Here is a 23,867-nt window from a genome sequence, read left to right as displayed (position 1 = left end):
ACTCACAGTGTGCATAATACCCATACTCACAGTTACCCATACTCATAGTGTGCATAATACCCATACTCACAGTTACCCATACTCACAGTGTGCACGATACCCATACTCACAGTGTGCATAATACCCATACTCAGTTACCCATACTCACAGTGTGCATGATACCCATACTCACAGTTTGCATAATACCCATACTCACAATGTGCATTATACCCTTAATCACAGTGTGCCTAATACCCATACTCACAGTTACTCATACTCACAGTATGCATAATACCCATACTCACATTGTGCATAATACCCATACTCAGTTACCCATACTCACAGTGTGCATAATACCCATACTCACCGTTACCCATACTCACAGTTACCCATACTCACAGTATGCATAATACCCATACTCAGTGTGCATAATACCCATACTCATTTACCCATACTCACAGTGTGTATAATACCCATACTCACAGTTACCCATACTCACGGTGTGCATGATACCCACACTCACAGTGTGCATAATACCCATACTCACAGTGTGCATAATACCCATACTCACAGTTACCCATATTCACAGTGTGCATAATACCCATACACACAGCTACTCATGCTCACAGTGTGCATACTACCCATAAACAGTGTGCACGATACCCATACTCACAGTATGCATAATACCCATACTCACAGTATGCATAATACCCATACTCAGTTACCCATACTCACATTGTGCATAATACCCATACTCACAGTTACCCATACTCACAGTGTGCATGATACCCATACTCACAGTGTGCATAATCCCCATACTCAGTTACCCATACTCACAGTGTGCATAATACCTATACTCACAGTTACCTATACTCACAGTGTGCATGATACCCATACTCACAGTGTGCATAATACCCATACTAAGTTACCTATACTCACAGTGTGCATAATACCCATACTCACAGTATGCATAATACGCATACTCACAGTGTGCATAATACCCATGCTCACAGTTACCCATACTCACAGTGTGCATAATACCCATACTCACAGTTACTCATACTCACAATGTGCATAATACCCATACTCACAGTGTGCACGATACCCATACTCACAGTGTGCATAATACCCATACTCACAGTGTGCATAATACCCATAATCAGTTACGCACACTCACAGTGTGCATGATACCCGTGCTCAAATTTACCAATACTCACAGTGTACATAATACCCATACTCACAGTTACCCATATTCACAGTGTGCATGATACCCATACTCACAGTGTGCATAATACCCATACTCAGTTACCCATACTCACAGTGTGCATAATACCCATACTCACAGTTACCTATACTCACAGTGTGCATAATACCCATACTCGCAGTGTGCATGATACCCATACTCACAGTGTGCATAATACCCATACTCACAGTGTGCATGATACCCATACTCACAGTGTGCGTAATACCCATACTCACAGTTACCTATACTCACAGTGTGCATAATACCCATACTCACAGTTACCTATACTCACAGTGTGCATAATACCCATACTCACAGTTACCCATACTCACAGTGTGCATAATACCCATACTCACAGTTACCTATACTCACAGTGTGCATAATACCCATACTCGCAGTGTGCATGATACCCATACTCACAGTGTGCATAATACCCATACTCACAGTATGCATAATACCCATACTCACAGTGTGCATGATACCCATACTCACAGTGTGCGTAATACCCATACTCACAGTTACCTATACTCACAGTGTGCATAATACCCATACTCACAGTGTGCATAATACCCATACTCACAGTGTGCATAATACCCATACTCACAGTATGCATAATACCCATACTCGCAGTGTGCATGATACCCATACTCACAGTGTGCATGATACCCATACTCACAGTGTGCGTAATACCCATACTCACAGTTACCCATACTCACAGTGTGCATAATACCCATACTCGCAGTGTGCATGATACCCATACTCACAGTGTGCATGATACCCATACTCACAGTGTGCGTAATACCCATACTCACAGTTACCTATACTCACAGTGTGCATAATACCCATACTCGCAGTGTGCATGATACCCATACTCACAGTGTGCATAATATCCATACTCAAAGTTAACCATACTCACAGTGTGCATACTACCCAATAAACGTACGCAAGCCCAAAACGATTGTGAAATTTCAAGTGACAAGTGACTGTACATTTGTGTGTGTGAACGTTTCTTTTCTAGCCTGGGAGTTTTCGGATACACCCCAACCGACACTGTCTTTGCTGAAAAATGGTGTTAGACCCATACCAACGACAACTACAAAATAATAATAATAATAATAATAATAACAACAATAATAATAATAATAATAATAATAATAATAATAATAAATTAGAGCAGTATTGCTCTCAGATAAGGCATAATCCTTTCGTGTTATTTATATGTTGCTCATGAGCAATGTACCAGAGCCTCTTTCTGTTTATAGGAACACATCAAGAAAGACAGCAAGAGAACATAAATGACGCTTGTATCAATCACATTTAGAAAATCAGTATAATTTGGAAGCAAACTTGAGTACATTTCTGTCTGTCTGTCTATCATTTTGTATGTTGTACATCACTGAATTTTGATAAATTGTATCATGTTTGCTATGTCTTTGATTGATAGGTGATTATATAAATGATTAGTATTGCATACAATCTTTAACTTTCAGCAGCAAAGAGGATTCTGAGTTGAATACTTATGGCTTCCTGCATCTCGCATTAATATCCTATATTCTTCCTTCTTTGTTACATCAAAAGGCTTCCTAGGGAAAGAAGGAGCATCTGTTACTGGAATTTTTGCTTCATACTTTCCTGATGAATTTCTGAACAATTTCCAAGTTCCGTCTACTTAAAAAGTCAAGGTAAACTGTTTTCCATTTTTGCCGGCAGACACACATACACACACAGATATATATATATATATATATATATATATATATATATATATATATATATATATATATATATATATGCAATAAACTGACAATGAACAGTGCAAAACTAGCATATGACTGGTCTGCGCGCTTTCGACTCCTAATGAGTCATTTAATGGCAAATACGAAACATAGACAAAACAATTAATTAAACACAAAAGCCGGTTCTTCCTGTAGAAACAGCCATGTAAAATATAATGGAATGCAGTGTATCCACAGCTGTACCACCAATATTTTCATCCGGGATCATCCATTATTGGGTGTTTCGCACGTTATCGGAGAACACCGTACTGCTGGAGGGGAGGCTGTGTTGATCAGTCACAAATGGTGGTGGTAGGTACACTGTTCTTGCTATCGTGCTTCATGCATAGCCAGGTGGATGCTCTTTCAACAGAGACAGACAGACAGACAGACATAGATGTAAACAAGTTGCTTCAAACTGTGCTTAAATGTGATTGATACAATCTCCACATATCTCAACTCCCGCTGTCTTGATATTTTCATATAAACATAAGAAGACTCGTAATAGATCCACATGTAAATAGCACAAGATGTAATAGCTCCAGATCCACATGTAAATAGCACACGATGTAATAGGTCCAGATCCACATCTAAATAGCACACGATATAATAGCTCCAGATCCACATGTAAATAGCACACGATGTAATAGGACCAGATCCACATCTAAATAGCATACGATGTAATAGCTTCAGATCCACATGTAAATAGCACAAGATGTAATAGATCCAGATCCACATGTAAATAGTACAAGATGTAATAGGTCAAGATCCACATGTAAATAACACAAGATGTAATAGCTCCAGATTCACATGTAAATAGTACAAGATATAATAGTCAAGATCCACATGTAAATAACACAAGATGTAATAGCTCCAGATCCACATGTAAATAGCACAAGATGTAATAGATCCAGATCCACATGTAAATAGTACAAGATGTAATAGGTCAAGATCCACATGTAAATAACACAAGATGTAATAGCTCCAGATCCACATGTAAATAGTACAAGATGTAATAGTCAAGATCCACATGTAAATAACACAAGATGTAATAGCTCCAGATCCACATGTAAATAGCAGAAGATGTAATAGGTCAAGATCCGCATGTAAATAGCACACGATGTTTATTCCTTGTCATTTAGCTCTACTGTTCTTCCTAGTTTAATGTTGTTAAAGGAATGTTAATTATTTTGAGTTGTGACCTGTCATAAATATGTATTCGGTAGTAGTCGACCAGTTATAACCTAATTTAAGAAAAACCTGGACATATTTTGTTAAAGTGTGTACATGCACAAGTTTTAGTTTCATTGCATTGTAATCTATCGACCGCTATAGTATCTATCGAATTATTGAGAGTGAAGACAATTGTACTTTTATTTCTCTCCCCCCACCACCAATCACCACGCAAGCTGTAAATCCCGGTTCACGGTCATGCGCGGTCAATATTCAATCGACGGGATTCCTGATTTTTCAAAATGCACGTGCTTATAGCATATCAAAACCAAATCTATATTATTCTCTAGTCATGTGTCTGCTAATGACGAAGAGCGATGGTGGACTTGCCAGCTCAAAGTACCAATTAAAAACGTATATCTTTTCTATGGTATGGATGTGAATGAATAACAAAAAGAACTCCCCAAAAGATCAGTTTTATACGACTCTTCATCATGGTCCTTGCATACGGGTTAAAGAATAGGTTATTTAGTTATCGTGAAGAAGCATATTTGCTATGACCTTCTTTAATACGTGCAAGGAAGAGCGCCTAAAGGGAGAAATCCAAAGTTATAATAAAAATAAAAGAAACAAGCCTGATGAGACACCCTTTATTCCCATCGACTCCCGATTTCATTGTACTTTTCATGAAACAATAATTGGGAAGAACGTTCTTGAAAATGTACAATAACAATGATGTTTTGGTCGATGAGTTTTATTAGCTACAAGAAACTTAATAATTGCTCTATATGGAAAGCACAACAACAACAACAACAATAAAATAAATTAAAAAAAACCACGAAACAGTTCACGTGATACATACCCTGGATAGCAAGTGCATACGGTTCTAAAAGATTGAACCCATGTCTATAGCAAGGATCCATGCTGCTGCGTTCAAAGAGATTGAACCCATGTCTATAGCAAGGATCCACGCTGTTGCGTTCAAAGAGATTGAACCCATGTCTATATCAAGGATCCACACTGTTGCGTTCAAAGAGATTGAACCCATGTGTATAGCAAGGATCCACGCTGTTGCATTAGGGTTAGGATTAGTCGAGGCTCCACAATGTTGCGTTCCAAGAAGGTTGTCATTTTTTTTCTTTTTTGTAACTGGACTTTGAAGCGTTTAGGTTTTAATGTAAGAATGAATGTAGCAACATCACTGCCATCATCACTGCCATCATCACTGCCATCATCATTGCCATCATCACTGCCATCATCACTGCCATCATCATTGCCATCATCACTGCCATCATCATTGCCATCATCACTGCCATCATCACTGCCATCATCACTGCCATCATCATTGCCATCATCACTGCCATCATCATTGCCATCATCACTGCCATCATCATTGCCATCATCATTGCCATCATCATTGCCATCATCACTGCCATCATCATTGCCATCATCATTGCCATCATCACTGCCATCATCACTGCCATCATCATTGCCATCATCACTGGAGACAATGACGCGAAAGATACAGAAGCAGTTTTACATCTGGTTACATCTGATGTTGTTCATGAAACATAAAACATAGAGTTATTATTATTGTTTATGTTTACGCTTTATGTACGTCAAATACAGATTTCCAGTAGTTTAGGTTTTAAATTACTTTTCTTCGATTATATTTCTGTAATTAACTCAGAAATGAACAACGGAGTAGATTTATTTATTTACTTATATTCTTCTAGTCATATTTATTTCAGATGCAGCATGAATACAAAGTTCTTCTGCCTATAAACAACATTATTATGACATCAATCAACACTATAAGAATAACTGTACTTATACACAGGTACTGATACTGGTTCAGTGGTTGTACATACACAGGTACTGATACTGGTTCAGTGGTTGTACATACACAGGTACTGATACTGGTTCAGTGGTTGTACATACACAGGTACTGATACTGGTTCAGTGGTTGTACATACACAGGTACTGATACTGGTTCAGTGGTTGTACATACACAGGTACTGATACTGGTTCAGTGGTTGTACATACACAGGTACTGATACTGGTTCAGTGGTTGTACATACACAGGTACTGATACTGGTCCAGTGGTTGTACATACACAGGTACTGATACTGGTTCAGTGGTTGTACATACACAGGTACTGATACTGGTTCAGTGGTTGTACATACACATGTACTGATACTGGTTCAATGGTTGTACATACACATGTACTGTGATACTGGTTCAATGTTTCCTATGAATAGGTGCCCCGGGTGTCCGAATGGTCTAATGTGCTCGCCTTTACCGATCACTACCATCTCACCTCAGAAACCCTGGGTTCGAGTCTCAGGCTCGGTCAATGTAGGCATGTTGGAAAGCTGCCAGTAGTGTGTATGGTCTCGCCATTTACAGGCGAGACAAGAAAATTTATTTGCACAGATTGACTGTAAATTACATATTGATACAAACTGATACATATTTTACCAATGAAAGCTAGAGTACGACTCTTAGCACTATATTTTACCAATGAAAGTTACCGTACGACTCTTAGCACTATTTATTACCAATAAAAGTTACCGTACACTCTTAGCACAATATTTTATCAATGAAAGTTACTGTACGACTCTTAGTACTATATTTTACCAATGAAAGTTACCGTACGACTCTTAGCACTATATTTTACCAATGAAAGTTACTGTACGACTCTTAGCACTATATTTTACCAATGAAAGTTACTGTACGACTCTTAGCACTATATTTTACCAATGAAAGTTACTGTACGACTCTTAGCACTATATTTTACCAATGAAAGTTACCGTACGACTTTTAGCACTATATTTTACCAATGAAAGTTACTGTACGACTCTTAGCACTATATTTTACCAATGAAAGTTACTGTACGACTCTTAGCACTATATTTTACCAATGAAAGTTACTGTACGACTTTTAGCACTATATTTTACCAATGAAAGCTACTGTACGACTATTAGCACTATATTTTACCAATGAAAGTTACTGTACGACTCTTAGCACTATATATTACCAATGAAAGTTACTGTACGATTCTTAGTACCATATATTACCAATTAAATTTAGTGTACAACTCGTAGCACACTTCAAAAAGTTCAAAACACATCTACTCGGATCATACTTAGATTACCACGATCAGAGCACACCTCCCCACTGTTCTGTACCCTACACTGGCTATCCATTCGATTCAGAATCACAACATTTGTTCTCTGTGCTACGTTTCACTGACGGACTCCAGTCCAACATACCTATCCAACCTCACCCATGTGTACACACCAGCAAGATACTTACGTTCCTCTTCTGACAATCGTACACTCATTATTCCCACTATGAAAACAAAGTCATATGGACAGCGTTCTTTTGCATACCAGGGTCCAGCAACATGAAATGAATTACCCACTGAACATAGACACATAGGCAGTGATCCCATTCAAGAGTGCTTTTAAAACTCACTTGCTTCGACTGCAAGAACAAACTAAAAGACCTAATAATGTTTCCTACCTTAAATATTTTCAGCATGTTTTTCTATGTTTTCTAATTTTATGGTATTTGTTTTTGTAATCATATCATGTTTTTTATGTTATAGGTGTTGTCTAATGTTGTAAAGTGCTTAGAGCTTCTAAAGATTAGGCGCTATACAAAGTCCTCATTATGATTATTATTATTATTATTATTATTATTATTATTATTATTATTATTATTATTATTATATTGGCAATTAAATTTAGCGTACAACTCGTAGCACCTTATATTACCAATTAAATTTAGTGTACAACTCGTAGCAATATATATGACCAATTAAATTTAGTGTACAACTCGTAGCAATATATATTGCCAATTAAATTTAGTGTACAACTCGTTGCACCATATATTACCAATTAAATTTAGTGTACAACTCGTTGCACCATATATTACCAATTAAATTTAGTGTACAACTCGTTGCACCATATATTTTACCAATTAAAGGTACTGTACGAATCTTAGCAAGATATACTAAGAATTAAAGTTACTATATCAATCTCCCACTTTATAGCAATTTATAGCTGGTCTGTAAACAAGTCCCTCGAAGAGCATTCCAGTAGATGAACAGGCAAATCCAACATCACGTTTCACTGTCAACACACATCTATTTCTCATAATACCAAACCATATAAAGTTAGTCATACCATAGGCAGGGGTGTTTTGAAATCTCTTTGGACCCTTTGTGTTTATTACACACAGCCGGTTACTGACCTAATAACTGATTCATCAGCTTGCAATCTTCTCAAAACTGATGAAAAGTCATTTTATTTTGGCCATTAAATGAATATTAGTTTATAAGTTTGCTTTAGGGTCATGAACTTTCACTTTGATAAAACGGTAGAAGTTTTGTTATTACGATAGATGATAGAGGTTGTTTTTGTGTTGTTGTTTTGTTTTTTTGTAAGACGGTAAAGGTGAAGCAGATTTACTTCCTGCAGTTTTATAGAAGTTTGCTCAGCAAGACTTACCATTCAGTAATTAAAATAAAAATTTATGAAAATGGAAAGATGAGAACATAGGGACGATGCCATAGGGATGACGTCAGCAGGGTGACTGTAAATTAGATTAAGGCATTTCTTTTATGACAATGGAAAGATTATGGCATAGGGACGATGTCATAGGGATGGTGTCAGGAGGGTGACTGTAAATTAAAGCATTTGTTTTATGACAATGGAAAGATGATGGCATATAGACGATGCCATAGGGATGATGTCAGGAGGGTGACTGTAAATTAAAGCATTTCTTTTCTGACAATGGAAAGATGATGGAATAGGGATGATGCCATAGGGATGATGTCATGAGAATGACTGTAGATTTAAGCATTTCATTTACTTAATTGACTTGTTTCTTAATAATATATCGAGATGGAATTTTCTGTTCTAATGACTATTTTTCTATATATTCCTTATAGGGTCAAGTTTACATGAAGCCAGCCTACACCAGAAGATGACTAGCTCAACTTTTACCTGTGCAAAAATCAAAATACACTTCAGTGTACTTTTACTAATAGGTAAGTTAGTGGAATTAAGAGAAACACAGCGACCAAACACATACACAAGCCACACGCAGTGACACAAACCTCAAATCTATAAATGCACATTTGTCACAATCCTTACTGTCAATATACATAAATACCTCGCATAAAATCATACAACTAAGTAAAGGAAGAAAGAAATAGAAAGTGGGTAAAGAAGTAATGATGGAAGAGTTGATAAAACACTCGAAAAGTGATGCATTCAATTAAAATGTCATAAATTCTATATCCAATCGGACGAGATAATTTTTTATTGATCTATAAGCTCATGCGGTAAATTATATATTACAATGTCTTTTTATCCATGCATGCTTGTCTTGTTTGCATTATGTACTTTGTTTTTTATTATGCATACTTTGTTTCTACAGGTAAGATGCAGATTTACGATCACATGTCACTTAGATATGCTTTATGTTAGACATGATATATATCTAGACTAAATTAAAAAAGACAGCAAGAAAGTCACAAGTTCATATTTTGCTGTTGTTTTTCCTAAGAACAGTTCTTCTTTATTTTTAGAAAGGCGACGCCTCCGAGAGAGAGAGAGAGAGAGAGAGAGAGAGAGAGAGGGGAGAAAGAGAGAGAGAGAGAGATAGGATTGTTGAAAAACATAACAGTGATGACAATAACTTAAAAATAGATACTAAACTGTCAATTTATTACAAAGAGGTTTATCGTAAATAAAATAATGTTTGATTTTCTGTTTGTTTTTCTTTGGTTAAATTACATCCTTGTCCATTGTGCGCTGTTATGCAAAGTTGATTTTGTCTTCTCAGGAATTTCTACTTGCCTTGCTTTATCTACAACAACAAGTGTTGATAGCACTCGTGCTGTGGAAAGTACTACCTTGAGAAGTACATCATCAGCGTCAAACACAACAGCTGACCAAAATACAACAAGCACGTCTGGTACGACAAGTTCTGCCAGACAGACATCAAGCACATTATCAGTAACATCTGCAACACCAAGTCAGATAACAACCTCATCCACAACGGCCAGTACAAGTACAAGCACTAGCAATACGAGTAACACCAGTACAAGTACAAGCACTAGCAGCATGGCCAACACCACTACAAGTATTAACAGCACGCCAAGTACAAGAATAAGCAGTACAGAGACAGCAACTAGTTCAGTTACAGCAATAACCTCTACTAACTCGAGTCCAATCACAACATCTAGTACAAACTCGTCAACACTAGTACCATCAAGTAAAACAAATCCAATCACAACATCTAGTACAAACACGTCAACACTAGTACCATCAAGTACAACAAATCCAAGCACTACAGCGAAGGAAGCTTCATCATCAAGTACAGAACAAAATTCAACATCGATTACTACCGCCTCCAGGGCGACATCAAATGAGACAGTAACGCCCTCCGTCGCCACTTCTTTTGTCACACAATCAAGTGAATCTTCTGGCACGCAGTCAAATACAACCACAGGCACTCAATCAACGACAACTATAGGTGAAGCAAACAAACTTCAAGAGCTTCAAAAGAAATATGATGGTAACTTTTGTGTAAAATCCTTGCAAAAACAAGTTATCAGTACTCCTACGTAAAATCCTAGCAGTCACTTATTGTCGGTACTGTTACGTAAAATCCTAGTAGTCGTTTGTTAGAGGTACTCCTACATAAAATCCAAGCAGTCACTTATTATCGGTACTCTTACATAGAATTCTGGTAGTCATTTCGGTAATCTAATGTAAAATCCTAACAGAAACTTATTATCGGTACTCTTTGGTAAAATCCTAGCAGTCAGTTATTATCAGTACTCCTACGTACAATCCTAGTAATTGCTTATTATCGGTACTTGTACGTAAAATATTAGTAGCCACTTATCATCAATACTCGTACGTAAAATCCTAGCAGTCACTTGTTAGAGGTACTCTTACCTAAAATTCTGGTACGTAAAATTCTATTAGTCACTTATTAGAGGTACTCCTACGTAAAATCCTAGCAGTCACTTATTATCGGTACTCTTACGTAAAATCCTAGTAGTCACTTATTATCGGTACTCTTACGTAAAATTCTAGTAGTCACTTATTAGAGGTACTCCTACGTAAAATCCTAGCAGTCACTTATTATCTGTACTCTTACGTAAATTCCTAGTAGTCGCTTATTTTTGGTACTCGTATGTAAAATCCTAGTAGTCGCTTATTAGATGTACTCCTACTTACAATCCTACTTGTCGCTTATTATTGCTACTCCTACGTAAAAACCTAATAGTTACTTATTATCGGTACTCCTACGTAAAATCCTAATAGTCACTTATTAACGGCACTAGTACGTAAAATCCTAGTAGTCACTTATTAGATGTACTCTTACGTAAAATCCAAGTAGTCGCTTATTATCTGTGTTCTTGCTTAAAATAGTCACTTATTATGGTTACTTTTGTACAAGAGAGAGTGAGAGAGTTGTTTGTACAAGGTCAAATTTTTAATTTTGATTCCTAATTGAGTACGTTGCGGCAGACAAAAGTCTTAAATTGTACATAAGTTTACTTAATTCAGTCTTCTCATTTTTACTATATTTTACCGACTGGGTGGCTTTTATCAATTTGATAAATTCAAAATTGATGCGTGTGCTGTTTCATTAACGTGATGCAACCATGCTGAATTTGTTTCAAAGATCAGTTTCTGTTGGGTTTATTTATTTTTTCAGAATTGAAAGACCAAAGAACACAATTTATAATAGCAACCGGTGTGCTGGCTGCCGTGATTTTCATTATCTTCATTGCATTTATCTTGTGGTGTATCAAACGGTGAGTAGACAGTAAACTCGTTTCTGTGTACGACAGTAGGTCTCCATTCTGTTTGGTTTCATGATATTAGATTTATGTGGTTGTTCTGTATTTATCCTCGAATATTCATTACGTGATTGTAAGAACAGCAGTTTACAGAATTATATAACGTAAAGGCAAATGCAGTTATTTTTCTAAATACAAGGGGAAAAACTCTGAATACTTCACTTCGTAGCAAATAGATGTACAGATTATTTCTCTTATTCAGAAACGTGGCTGTTACGTTAGTAAATAAAATAAATAAACAAATAAATAAAATGTAATTGAGACCTTCCTAATGATAATAAATAATTTACTTTGCAGCAGCCGCACTAATCAGGATGCTGGGTATATCGATGATTTGGAAAATCCTCAGGTAGGATTTTGCTTTTTCCATGCATTTTTCGTTCTTTCTATATCTTTATCTAATTTCTCTTTCAAAGAAGTTGTGTAATAAAAATTACTTTATTCTATGTGTGTAAAGATGAATAATTACACAGAACAAATAATGCAGTCTACCACTACGTCACTGGTCAGCTTCAAGACGACTTATTAAAAAAGGCCGATTGAGTTATAATTGGGTAGGTAAAATATATTTTAAGACTAGTCGTAAATGATAGAGCACGTGATGGAAATTGTTTTTAAATACCCATATCAAACAACGTGTCAAAACCTATAACTTATTGGTGTATCCCTGACTGCATGCCTTTATAGGTTAATTTGCAATGGTCAACAGCCAATTTAAATCGTTGAGTCATCAAACATGTTTCAGCCAATTATCACATTGTACATCAAGACTTTAAGCGATATCTCTCAATCAGTGACATGATATGTATCAGATATACTAAGGCCAACCAAGTCCCACTTACATAAAATTTCTCATCTTGAAAAAATAATTCAGCTGACGTTTTGCATGTTGATTAACTGTTAACTACGATAGAATAAATGCAACATGACACCGTCTAAGTTAAAACGATGCCCACGTTTTGCATGCCGATTAACTGTTAACTACGATAGAATAAATGCAACATGACACCGTCTAAGTTAAAACGATGCCCACGTTTTGCATGCCGATTAACTGTTAACTACGATAGAATAAATGCAACATGACACCGTCTAAGTTAAAACGATGCCCACGTTTTGCATGCCGATTAACTGTTAACTACGATAGAATAATCGTAGTGTTTTACATGCTGACTATATGCCAGATTCCTAAAATGGGCCACTCTTCTCGGGAGAAGCCAGATTTAGACTATGCCAGATTCCTAAAATGGGCCACTCTCCTCGAGAGAAGCCCGATTTAGACTATGCCAGATTCCTAGAATGGGACACTCTCCTCGATAGAAACCAGATTGAGGCTGAGTTTAGTTAAAGTCGGCTCCAATCGTTGATAATTAACCTTCGACATAATCATAATGATGGCACCAGAGAACAGAAGGAAAGAATGATTGGACACTGTCAAATGTAAAGGAAAAACTAGTCGAGAGAATATTTGTGTTGTCTGTGTTAATACCGAAAAGATTTCATCATGTGATACAATAAAACGTGGTATTTTAACGAATGGCGAAGCCTCGAATTACAGTGACACGTCATATTACCGCGGCAATTAAAAGTTTTTGTTCAGTAATGTCATCATTTGTAATATATGAATAACTTGTATGTAAACATGATGACAGGAAGTTGATGTAACAGTCAAATTTAAATTTTGAAGAATAACTCTATTCAACGTAGGTTCCTTTTACATGTACAGATTTACGTAAACGGATAAATCCCATTTATACCATATCCAGTAGCAATCCTTTCCTTAGTAATTTTCAGTCATAAAACCGTATCTAGCACACTATTCACAAATCGTCTGCTCCACAATCTAAACAATACAAGCAGAATTCGAGACATGACTGATTTGTCTATTGAGGTTTCTTTCAGTAGGAGTTCTATCTATCGTGTATAAGGACAAGTAATGAACCCTTTCGTCCCTTCGAATTCATATAAAGGTGTTTTCTGGACACGGAGCATGCACTTAAAGTTTACGTTGATTGGTGTTCTCTGTAATTATGCTATGTAATATAACATAGCAGTATCATAAATCAGACGTATTTAATGGAGTCACCACTATATATAAATGTCTCAGTTACATTTATGAATTTAATTTTGAAATTTTAAGTTTGTTTAAACATTGATACCTCAACTTTAATAACAAAATTGTTACTTTGATACCGTACTGCCGATGGTCTCTGTATTTCTGAATTGCTGCAGTAATCGGACGTTTTTTTTAGAACGTCTCCCGTTTTAGGTCTGTTCACAATAACCAGCACTTTGACGGTCCTCTTGATCGGATATTAGAACCATTCGAGTTGGCCTATGCATCACAGGCTGATCAGCACTTTGGCGGTCCTCTTGATCGGATATTAGAACCATTCACCTTGGCCTATGCATCACAGGTTGATCAGCACTTTGACGGTCCTCTTGATCGGATATTAGAACCATTCGCCTTGGCCTATGCATTACAGGTAGATCAGCACTTTGACGGTCCTCTTGATCGGATATTAGAACCATTAGCCTTGGCCTATGCATCACAGGCTGATTAGCACTTTGGCGGTCCTCTTGATCGGATATTAGAACCATTCACCTTGGCCTATGCATCACAGGTTGATCAGCACTTTGACGGTCCTCTTGATCGGATATTAGAACCATTCGCCTTGGCCTATGCATTACAGGTAGATCAGCACTTTGACGGTCCTCTTGATCGGATATTAGAACCATTAGCCTTGGCCTATGCATCACAGGCTGATCAGCACTTTGGCGGTCCTCTTGATCGGATAGTAGAACCATTAGCCTTGGCCTATGCATCACAGGTTGATCAGCACTTTGACGATCCTCTTGATCGGATATTAGAACCATTAGCCTTGGCCTATGCATCACAGGTTGATCAGCACTTTGACGGTCCTCTTGATCGGATAGTAGAACCATTCGCCTTGGCCTACGCATCACAGGTTGATCAGCACTTTGGCGGTCCTCTTGATCGGATATTAGAACCATTAGCCTTGGCCTATGCATCACAGGCTGATTAGCACTTTGGCGGTCCTCTTGATCGGATATTAGAACCATTCGCCTTGGCCTATGCATTACAGGTTGATCAGCACTTTGACGGTCCTCTTGATCGGATATTAGAACCATTAGCCTTGGCCTATGCATCACAGGCTGATTAGCACTTTGGCGGTCCTCTTGATCGGATATTAGAACCATTCACCTTGGCCTATGCATCACAGGTTGATCAGCACTTTGACGGTCCTCTTGATCGGATATTAGAACCATTAGCCTTGGCCTATGCATCACAGGTTGATCAGCACTTTGACGGTCCTCTTGATCGGATAGTAGAACCATTCGCCTTGGCCTATGCATTACAGGTAGATCAGCACTTTGACGGTCCTCTTGATCGGATAGTAGAACCATTCGCCTTGGCCTATGCATTACAGGTAGATCAGCACTTTGACGGTCCTCTTGATCGGATATTAGAACCATTAGCCTTGGCCTATGCATCACAGGCTGATCAGCACTTTGGCGGTCCTCTTGATCGGATATTAGAACCATTCACCTTGGCCTATGCATCACAGGTTGATCAGCACTTTGACGGTCCTCTTGATCGGATATTAGAACCATTCGCCTTGGCCTATGCATTACAGGTAGATCAGCACTTTGACGGTCCTCTTGATCGGATATTAGAACCATTAGCCTTGGCCTATGCATCACAGGCTGATCAGCACTTTGACAGTCCTCTTGATCGGATATTATAACCATTCGCCTTGGCCTATGCATCACAGGTTGATCAGCACTTTGACGGTCCTCTTGATCGGATATTAGAACCATTCGCCTTGGCCTATGCATCACAGGTTGACCAGCACTTTGGCGGTCCTCTTGATCGGATATTAGAACCATTCACCTTGGCCTATGCATCACAGGTTGATCAGCACTTTGACGGTCCTCTTGATCGGATATTAGAACCATTCGCCTTGGCACAGGTTGGATGCTGATGCAGTAGGATAAAATTAAAAAGTTTGTATAGTGAAACTTTCTTGGGGTATGTTATTCAGTTTGTAACGCGGTAATAAGATTTCGAATTTCAGAACTCGAGGTCTTTGTTTAATTGTTGCCTGGAGGAACAATGTCTGTTTTCTATTTAAATTGAGTACAATATTACCGCCTAAAAAACAATAGTTAAAGAGAAAACCAGGTTTACAGATATCTTAATTTATAGGGTTATATTTTGGACAGTTTAAAGGTTGCGAAGTTTTGAAAAGTTTATTGAAACAAGTATACTACCAACAGAAGAGTCTAATGAAACAGATATATTACCAATAGTAAAAGTTTATTGAAACAAGTATATTACCAATAGTAAAAGTTTATTGAAACAGGTATACTACCAACAGAAAAGTTTATTGAAACAGGTATATTACCAATAGTAAAATTTAATGAACCAGATATACTACTAATAGAAAAGTGTAATGAAACAGATATATTACCAATAGTAAAAGTTTATTGAAACAAGTATACTACCAACAGAAAAGTCTATTGAAACAGGTATACTACCAACAGAAAAGTCTAATGAAACAGGTATATTACCAATAGTAAAATTTAATGAAACAGATATACTACGACATACTACCAAGAGAAAAATTTAGTGAACCAGATATACTACAAATAGAAAAGTGTAATGAAAGAGATAAACTACCAATAGAAACAGATATACGACCGATATGAACGTTTAATGAAACAGATATACTTCCAATAGAAAAATTTATAATAAAGTACAATAAATACATGATAATAGATGCATTCATTAATTTAGTTATTTCGACCATTATTGAATATACATACACAGCTAGCAAATGCATGTACATGTATACGATATGTTGGAACGAAGGTGTCTGGTAGCGCCTAATCTTTAGAAGCCCTCAGCTATTTACAACATTAGACAATATCTATAACATAAGAAAACAAACATATGTTATAATATTATTACAGGAAATAAGCACCATGAAATTAGAAAACATAAAAACATGCTGTAAATATTTAAAGTAGGGAACATTATTAGGTCTTTAAGCTTGTTCTTGCAGTCCGTCAACAAACATTACAAAACTAGTATCTAACTTCCATGAGCTCTTTCGACTCTCAATGAGTCTTATTCAAAGGCAAATGCAAAACATAGACAAGACAAACAAATAAAACAGAAAAACCGTATATGTATATATATATATATATATATATATATATATATATATATATATATATATATATATATCACCTGTCAAAACTGTTTATTTAATTACATCGTAGCTTTATGCTGTTATTTATTATGCGCTAAATATGTACAATAATTGTGTATTCGTTTTGCGTTCGCTTTTATGGCGAGCAGATGATCTAGAAAGTATACGAACGGAGAGAGCTGAAATTGCAGTTTAGTGGTGTGATATTTTTATTCATTTAATATATATATATATATATATATATATATATATATATATATATATATATATATATATATATATATATATATATATAATTCAAAATATGCCAGTTCTATCTATTTATGTATTATTAACCAGTTTTCTTGTATACTTTAATCTAATGGCGAAATAAATCCCCTTCAACCTATATTTCCTATGTTTTTTCAGTACCGTCATAGAGTTCAGCTAGAATCGGGTAATCATGATTCATCAGATTTCCATTTGACTCAAATTTACGACAACCGTACATCGAGTGACAATTTTCCAGCAACAACCAACATGTTTCCTGGAGGGGGTACATCTTTCAAAGTGACCAGATCAAACGTTAACAATTAATGTCATATATATATATATATATATATATATATATATATATATATATATATATATATATATATATATATATATATATATATTCACCTTTGACATACTAATTTGCGTATTCACCACATAACCTTTTTGTAAAATCTTGTACTAAGCCAGTGAAACCCAAAAACTATGACTAAGCGTCGACATAAGATGGACGACGGATGACAGTGTTCCCATATATTTATCAATGTAACATTCGGAGCCAGAGAGACAACCAATATCACTGCTAAATGTCGGGCATGTCTTCAGAAAATCGTCATTCGGACATGTCTTCGGAAAATCGTCATTCGGGCATGGCTTCGGAAAATCGTCATTCGGGCAGGTCTTCGGAAAAAGATCGCTAAGCTCATTTCAACAAATGACAAGTATAAAGTTTGTCTTCGTCATTAGAACAAGAACACAGTTGTCGTGTTCAGCAGATGTTTTTAGTATATATTACAACTGAGTTCCTGTCGTTTGTAATGTCATATTTTACCTATCGAATTCATTTTTAAATATTCCAAAGGTGAATCCTGAGATATAATTTAGATTTTTTGCGGGAGTAGGGGTGGGGGCTTGCGTCGCTCATTTGAGCCTTAATTTTAATTATTTACGCTTCATATAAGTAGCTAGCCGAGGAGTGCCAACTGTGATCATGCAGTTGTATTTTCAATTATACAGGAAGAACTGTTGCAAGAGTTAGGGTTAGAGTGTTGTTAGTTTTTTTCTGTCTCATTTACCCGAGTTACCCTGGATATAAGTGTTGTAATCTGTTGTCTAATCAGTGACTCAATCCCCCTCCCCAACACTCTAGATAAGTCATAGCTCTGACACATGGGATCTGTAATCTGAATTCTTTACACAACAATATTACTATTGTTGGCATGGTTTTGTGGGGGTTTAACACCAAATTTCAGCACATGACAGCTATACATGGCTTGAATTCTGGTGGAGGAAGAACTGTGAAAAATACGGGAAGAATCACCGACTCACGGGAAACTATTGGCAATCTCCCCCCCCCCTCTCTCACACACACACACACACACACACACAGAGGTTGGTCGAGATGAGATTCGAACCCACGCAGACAGGGATGAAATGTGAGTGACCTGTAAATGCTGGCATCTTGGACCACTCGGCCACCTGGAGCCACATCAATATTAATATATCAGTGGTGCTGAATACTGCTGGTGCTGATTGCATAAGTGGAGTGGAACTTGTATTTGATGTATTTGTATCTAGGAATATTATTCTTTTTAAATACAAAGCACATGTATAGCCGGTATATTTGATTATGATTTGGTATCAAGTTAGGTATATTTGCTTATTGGCACCAACTAGGTTATCTCTACTTATGTTTTGATATCAACTGCCGTATATTTGCTATTGGCACCAACTAGGTTATATGTACTTATGTTTTGACATCAACTGCCGTATATTTGCTTATTGGCACCAACTAGGTTATATGTACTTATGTTTTGACATCAACTGCCGTATATTTGCTTATTGGCACCAACTAGGTTATATGTACTTATGTTTTGACATCAACTGCCGTATATTTGCTTATTGGCACCAACTAGGTTATATGTACTTATGTTTTGATATCAACTGCCGTATATTTGCTTATTGGCACCAACTAGGTTATATGTACTTATGTTTTGACATCAACTGCCGTATATTTGCTTATTGGCACCAACTAGGTTATATGTACTTATGTTTTGACATCAACTGCCGTATATTTGCTATTGTGTTTATTATCTTTCCATATTCAGGTAGTTAGTACTTTAAATTTTCTTTCTTTATATCTTTCTGAGTTACGTGCAGCTGTAATTTTTTTAAATTTACAAATTAAAATTACAAATAACGATCGATTCAGTACTTATTTATTTTGTTAAAGAGAACTCTTGTACAATCGTGCTTGCTAAAGCCTTTTGGTTAAAGTAAGTAATAGTATTATTTATGGTGTAAAATATGTGAATAAAATTATTAATCTGAATTACAAATCTTAACCTCTGTAGCATATCGGAAACCTGAATGTAATTTTTGGTCATGATATTTTTGAAAAGACATTTATGTTTTTAATTTTTTTCTTAGTGAGACTCGAATGATAGATGTGATTTTATTGATGTCAACGAGTATGAATTCTACTTTGCTGTTGTATAAACATTATAGTGCTGATGGTGATGATGATGATGGTGATGATGATGATTATAGTTGTTGTTGTTGTCTAGCGAAATAGAGACTGCGGCAACTGTAATATGTAGTTCACGCTAGAAACTGTACACTGGGATTGCGTGTATATAATGTCAGAAAGCTTTTCTAAGAAAATCATATGTATGATTTTTTTTTACAAGAGGACTTGTCAAGTATATATGTACCACTTTCTTAGTCGCCTGAAAGCAGTATTTTGTACAGAAATCTTAAATTAAGTGTTGGTCTTTTGTACAGAACATTTAAGTTAAATGATGGTCTTGTACGTTTCATGTCTAATTTTCAGGTACGTTAGATTAGCACTAGATTGTTTGGTACAGTCCGTTTTCTTTCCTTAATGGGAATTTAACACGCTTCTTTATCGAATTATTTCAAAGGAGTGTCACGTGATTGTTACTTCTGATACAGTAAAAGTAGAGCTCGTAAGCTGTACATGGTCTTCTTCGTAGTTCCTAATAAGGGTGAATTGCGCTGGGGCGACTATGAAGACCCAAAGCGGTTTTGGCGCTCTAGGACCTCTGACGCGCGTGGTTTTGGCGCACCAAGACCGCTGCCCCACCCCCACCCCGTTAGTACGCTACTGCTTCTTCGACTTGGTTAGATACATGAGAACTAAAGCCTCCACATCTGAGATGTGTGATTGTTGCGAGATGTTTGTCGGGAAGACAGGCTTTTTATATACAGCAATGTCAGATGACGCACAACGAGTCACACATCGCTCCAGTTTCGGATTAAGGCCTTCACGGGCCCTATTCACTGAAAATATTATGGTGGCCCCGCCCCCTACAAAATGTGAAACTCACAAAACAATATTAAAAGCTAAAAAGGTGGGAAAATACCATTGTTGCCATCATTCCAAATCAAATACTCGTACATGCAGATCGAAATGGTCATATATAATTCATTCATTTGTATCATCAACAATTCATTTGTATTTTTTTCTGGTGTCCCTGTTGGGCTGGTGCCCTTAGCACGTACTTAATGTCTTTGATGGGTAATCCAGCACTGCATCGCACGTAATGTACACTGGGGTCATTAACATGTTATCAACTGTTCAGAAGTAGTAACGTGCAATACATTTGTAAATGAAGTCCTTTTTGGGGCATTTAAGGAAATGGGCACAGTCATCTCTCTCTCTCTCTCTCTCTCTCTCTCTCTCAACATAATCATACTTTGAGGAGGGTGAGGGAGTGGGTGGAACCACATTCATGACTTCCTGCACGCGAACTTTCTTCGAATTACCATTCTAGTGTGACACCATCAAAAATGTTGAACTTAATGAACCGCGGCTATTCATTAAGTTTTGATTCATCTCTAAAATTAATATTTCTTTTTTTGAATATTTCTTAAGTTTATAAGAGAGACAATTACAAACTTCGTGAAACTGAATGAAAGTGTGTGAAATGTTAACAATTTAAATAATATACTTTATATAATGGAAACTACCTAGATCTTTAACTATCAGTGAACAAAGATTCCCTATATTTGGGCCTGGAACGCCATGTGTAATTTTGCCATGATTCACGCATAGCCAAATTTGAAATTGGCTAGCGCTCCATACAATATTTCAAATAAACAACGATGGATGGTATTTATCTTGGCCATTCCTACATTTTATGTCTTCATCTGTTTTACAAATCAAGGTATATCGCTTCAGTTGTTTGATAAATGCAGTGCCGGATTAAGGCCGGCCTTCCATAGCCCTAAACACCGATAATATTGTGCTCCCTACACTTTCTACAAAATGTGCAACTAAACAAAAAACAATATTAAAAACTAGGGAAGTTCTAAGTGTCTATAACTCACATAGGGGTAATTGAGGGAAGTTCGGAATGTATATAACTCACCTAGGGGTAATTGAGGGAAGTTCGGAGTGTCGATAACTCACCTAGGGGTAATTTAGAGAAGTTCTGAGTGTCTATAACTCACCTAGGGATAATTTAGAGAAATTCTGAGTGTCTATAACTCACCTAGGGGTAATTAGGGGAAGTTCGGAGTGTCTATAACTCACCTAGGGGTAATTTGGAGAAGTTCTGAGTGCCTATAACTCACCTAGGGGAAATTTAGAGACGTTCGGAGTGTCTATAACTCACCTAGGGGTAATTTATTGAATTTTCGAGTGTCTATAACTCACCTATGGTACTTAAGGGAAGTTCTGAGTGTCTATAACTCACCTTGGGGGGTAGTTTGCAGAAGTTTCGAGAGTCTATAACTCACCTTGGGGTAATTCAGAGAAGTTCTGAGTGTCTATATCTCACCTAGGGGGTAATTTGCAGAAGTTTCGAGAGTCTATAACTCACCTAGGGGTAATTTAGAGAAGTTCTGAGTGTCTATAACTCACCGAGCGGTACATTACAGAAGTTCATTGTGTCTATAACTCACATAGGGTAAAATAATAAAATAAAATAGAGAAAAAAATTCATACGTATAATTATATTGCTATAAAGGACACACAATATATCAATTTAAATTATACAATTTTAAATAGTAAAAAGCTCAACATTCGATAATAAGCGCTATTCACTGGGTATCTACTTTGAGTGTTGGTCATATGCTATTCACTGGGTATCTACTTTGAGTGTTGGTCATATGCTATTCATTGAATATCTACTTTGAGTGTTGGTCATATGCTATTCATTGGATATCTACTTTGAGTGTTGGTCATATGTTATTCATTGGATATCTACTTTGAGTGTTGGTCATATGCTATTCATTGGATATCTACTTTGAGTCTTTTCTACTTTTAATTCAGAGTTTAATGTGAGGGTTGGACATGTTTAGAAGGGATGGTGTTAACAACTATGTAAATTCTTTGCTATTTTGTTTCTTCTATTATTTAATTTTATTTTTGTATTCACAGACATTTTTACGTGACGTTTCAAGACCCGTTCATTCTAGTGAGACACTTTCTAAACATCATGCTTATTTATTTAATATTTTCATATATATGTATGTGTTACATGTATAACTGCAGTTGTCATGCATATATAAATATAGTTGTTCAGTTTCTATAAATTTATGTATAAATGCTCTTTTTTTATATTGAAATCTGAAATCCATTTACCACTGATAAATAAAGAATTAAAAATATGAATTGTTTAATTCTTGATCAAGTGTATGCTTAGAAATGGTTTATTCACACATTATTGCTTTGTGCATTTTTTTATTTGCTGCATCCGACAGTATTGTCCCGTATGTTAATTAAATGTAAGATATTTCCTTGCTGTTTATTTTGCCGAATTTGTGAATTGAGTTCCTACAGTGAATGTCGATTGGCGTCGTCTTTAATTTCCTATTGCGTGAAAATAATTATTTAATACTACTACTACTGCTGCTACGTATTATTATTATTATTATTATTATTATTATATCTTTATGAAGGGATCAGTAGAATCCTGAATAATTTAACTGAGAAGCCGTACTCATAGATTCCCGTCAATGGTGCTTACTAGACTGTATTCCAAATATTTCAAAGACGATCAGTTTATCACGAATACTTGATCAGCTGATAGTGTGTGTGTGTGTGTGTGTGTGTGTGTGTGTGTGATTTGGATTTTTAAAGTAGCTTTAACAATTTTTCAGTCATATGGCTACGATGTCTGCATTATCCTGACACCAGGCTGACCAGTCCTAACACTAACCTCTTAATGCTGAGCGCCAAGCGAGGCAGCTGTTAGTACCATTTTTGTAAGTCTTTGGTATGACTCGGCCGAGGATCGAACCCACGACCTCCCGCATCCGAGGCGGACGCTCTAACCACTAGGACA

At 36.5% G+C, this 23,867-nt stretch overlaps 1 protein-coding gene across 8 annotated transcripts in view; it reads left to right on the top strand.

The window, feature by feature from the left end:
- Positions 1–23,190, top strand: part of LOC149804175 (uncharacterized) — a 68,945-nt gene extending 45,755 nt beyond the window's left edge. For 3 of the 8 annotated variants that reach the window (XM_089954158.1, XM_089954153.1, XM_089954157.1), the window contains exons 2-6: positions 9,131–9,229; positions 10,030–10,764; positions 11,920–12,019; positions 12,362–12,413; positions 17,710–23,190. In XM_089954158.1, the coding sequence (XP_089810284.1) occupies positions 9,166–9,229; positions 10,030–10,764; positions 11,920–12,019; positions 12,362–12,413; positions 17,710–17,877 (1,119 nt within the window). In that variant the 5' untranslated portion in view covers positions 9,131–9,165 and the 3' untranslated portion in view covers positions 17,878–23,190. Of the gene's footprint in view, positions 1–2,712; positions 2,905–9,130; positions 9,230–10,029; positions 10,765–11,919; positions 12,020–12,361; positions 12,414–17,709 lie in introns of all 8 variants that reach the window. The other 5 variants (XM_089954154.1, XM_089954155.1, XR_016420325.1 and 2 more) reach the window with 4 other exon arrangements.
- The last annotated feature ends 677 nt before the right edge of the window (positions 23,191–23,867 follow it).

Source organism: Sinohyriopsis cumingii, chromosome 3, assembly GCF_028554795.1.
Source record: "Sinohyriopsis cumingii isolate HCF-2022 chromosome 3, ASM2855479v2, whole genome shotgun sequence".
NCBI lineage: Eukaryota > Metazoa > Mollusca > Bivalvia > Unionida > Unionidae > Sinohyriopsis > Sinohyriopsis cumingii.
This window is presented reverse-complemented; position numbering and strand designations above follow the sequence as displayed.